This window comes from Crocodylus porosus, unplaced genomic scaffold (assembly GCF_001723895.1).
Source record: "Crocodylus porosus isolate Cpor-Errol unplaced genomic scaffold, CroPor_comp1, whole genome shotgun sequence".
Lineage (NCBI taxonomy): Eukaryota > Metazoa > Chordata > Crocodylia > Crocodylidae > Crocodylus > Crocodylus porosus.
This window is the reverse complement of record NW_017728918.1, coordinates 26,281,763-26,283,997: the sequence shown is the minus strand read 5'-3', so window position 1 is coordinate 26,283,997 and position 2,235 is coordinate 26,281,763. Positions and strand designations below refer to the sequence as shown.

At 37.9% G+C, this 2,235-nt stretch overlaps 1 protein-coding gene across 1 annotated transcript in view; it reads left to right on the top strand.

Annotated features, from left to right (window-relative positions):
• The window catches only part of TAF1B (TATA-box binding protein associated factor, RNA polymerase I subunit B), a 53,000-nt gene that overhangs the window by 1,593 nt on the left and 49,172 nt on the right, over positions 1-2,235 (top strand). Inside the window, exon 2 of the mRNA XM_019538140.1 lies at positions 1,876-1,974. Within this exon, the coding sequence (XP_019393685.1) occupies positions 1,876-1,974 (99 nt within the window). The remainder of the gene's footprint in view (positions 1-1,875; positions 1,975-2,235) is intronic.

Here is a 2,235-nt window from a genome sequence, read left to right as displayed (position 1 = left end):
CTCCTTTCCTTCCCATTGTGGAATATTGTTCAATGCTGACCTGTTTCTTCTTAGTTTATGGTCTTCTCTGAAAAGGCTGTTTTTGTTTTTACAAATTATTTAAGCATCTTAGCAAAACTATATCTATTATAGCAAAATAACATCTAATAACTTTGGTTACATCAGTCACTGCTACTAATATTTTTAAGATAAAGCTATGATACAGTGTATACGGATTATTTAATGCATGGACTTCCCTTATCTCCTTTCAGGTTTTGTGCTTTATTTAATTGTGCTTAATGGCTTCCTTTATATGCAGACCAAGTTAGTTCTCACATCTACAAAGGTTCACAGGACAATCACTCAGAAACAGGCTTTGGGGCCTTCTGTTCTGCACTACTTCCCTAGCTTGGCTTAGGCCCCTTGAAAATGGCCAAGGTTGGCAACAGAACATGTATAAAATGCACGTACGTGTGTGTACATATATACTCTGTGTCTGTATGTATGCATATAAGCCTCATGTGTTTGTGTGTGTACACATGTAACCCAAAAGACTCTCCCTATGCCTGAAGAAGGGTGTTCGTGCCCAAAAGCTTGCAAAACACAATTTTTCCAACTATTTAGTTGGTCAAATAAGATATCACATCTACCCAAAGAAACTTGTCTACACATATAAACCGTGTGTGTGTATGCACACACATAAATTGTTTGTGTATGCACACAAACCTTGTGTGTGTACATATAAATACATTGTGAATGCTCTTGTGTTTATGCACATCTAGACCGTGTGCTCACCCATGTGTGTGTTGCAGACTCTTAGCTATCATAGGAGACCAGAGCTCCTCTCCCTGTTAACAAAAGTATTGTAGTCGTTGTAGTGACAGGTTCTCTTACAACCTCTTATCTCAATGATGTCCCAAATAAAAAACCTTTGCTTAGTTAAAGGCAACTGGACTGTTTCTTACCAGGCAGCCAACCTAGGTGCCAAATGCATCAGAAAAAGATGAAAGAAGTCCCATAGTGGACAAATGTATATGTGTGTGTGTGTATACAGCACAAGCTTTCATGAGCTGAAATTCACTTCATCAGATGCTATGAAATGATGTGCAGAAAGCAGAGTATAAGAAGGTGAGTGAAATTGGAATACAAAAAACAAGGGAGTTGTGGGGTGGGGGGAGAGTGCTGGGAGAGACAAGCAAATGAACATTAAACCAGCATAAAGGAGTTACCAAAACTAACCAAGGTAATGGGGTAAGAATCCACAGTCTGTTTAAACCAGACTTAACATAATCGAATCTGTGGATGATTTGGTCTGGAATTTTTTGCTCACAAAAGCTATACTTATATATCTACTGTGGTTTGTTTGTAAGGTATAAATCTACCCTGCCTTCAGTCTGAAGTTAGGCAGAAGGCAGGATAAATTTGTACCTTACAGACTAACAAAGGTAGAACCACACACACCCCAGAAGCTTTGTGAGTCCGTGGTCATGTTCATCAGGTGATATGAAAGGACAGCATAGAACAGTGTATAAAGTGGAATGGGTGATTAGAATACAACAGGTAGAGAAGCAGGAGGGAGGGGGCAGGGGAAGGGCTATGAGGTATACAAGAAAAAAACTTATAGGAACACAGGTGTCACAAAAACTAATCCAGGTAATGGGATAATAATCTGTAGTTGCTGTTTAACTCATGCTTAACACAGTCTAGTTTTGAATAATTTCTTCTGCAGTTTCCGATGGTACCATGGTTAAGAATCTCTGGGAGAAAACATTTTAACTGCATTTTGTTCCATCAGTATTTTAATGCTCATTGTTGCTTGATAGCTCAGTAGTAAGTTAAAACTTGTCTTATTTACTACATATGGAAGTCAAATACAGTCTATTTTCTTTCTTTTAGAGAGATTATAATGAGCCCTGTGTACAATGTTCTGATGTAAACTGGGGTCTTACTGACGAAGGCAAATTTTATTGTAAATCTTGTCACAATGTTATAGAGGTAAGTAAATAAACTCTCCACTCTCCTCTATCACTTAAAACTAGTGAATTTTCATTTGGATTACTACAAGATGCAGACAACATTATGGATCTTTTAATTCTATGGCTAAATTATGCTGTTAAAAATACTGCACCCCCAAACAGTGAGAGAGAGGTGAGCAGAAGGTGCCATGCTATTGTGGCTAGATTGCTTCCAGGACTTGAGTGTCTCATTTAGAACATAGTTAAGTATCTCTACACTATATGATATAGACATGATTAG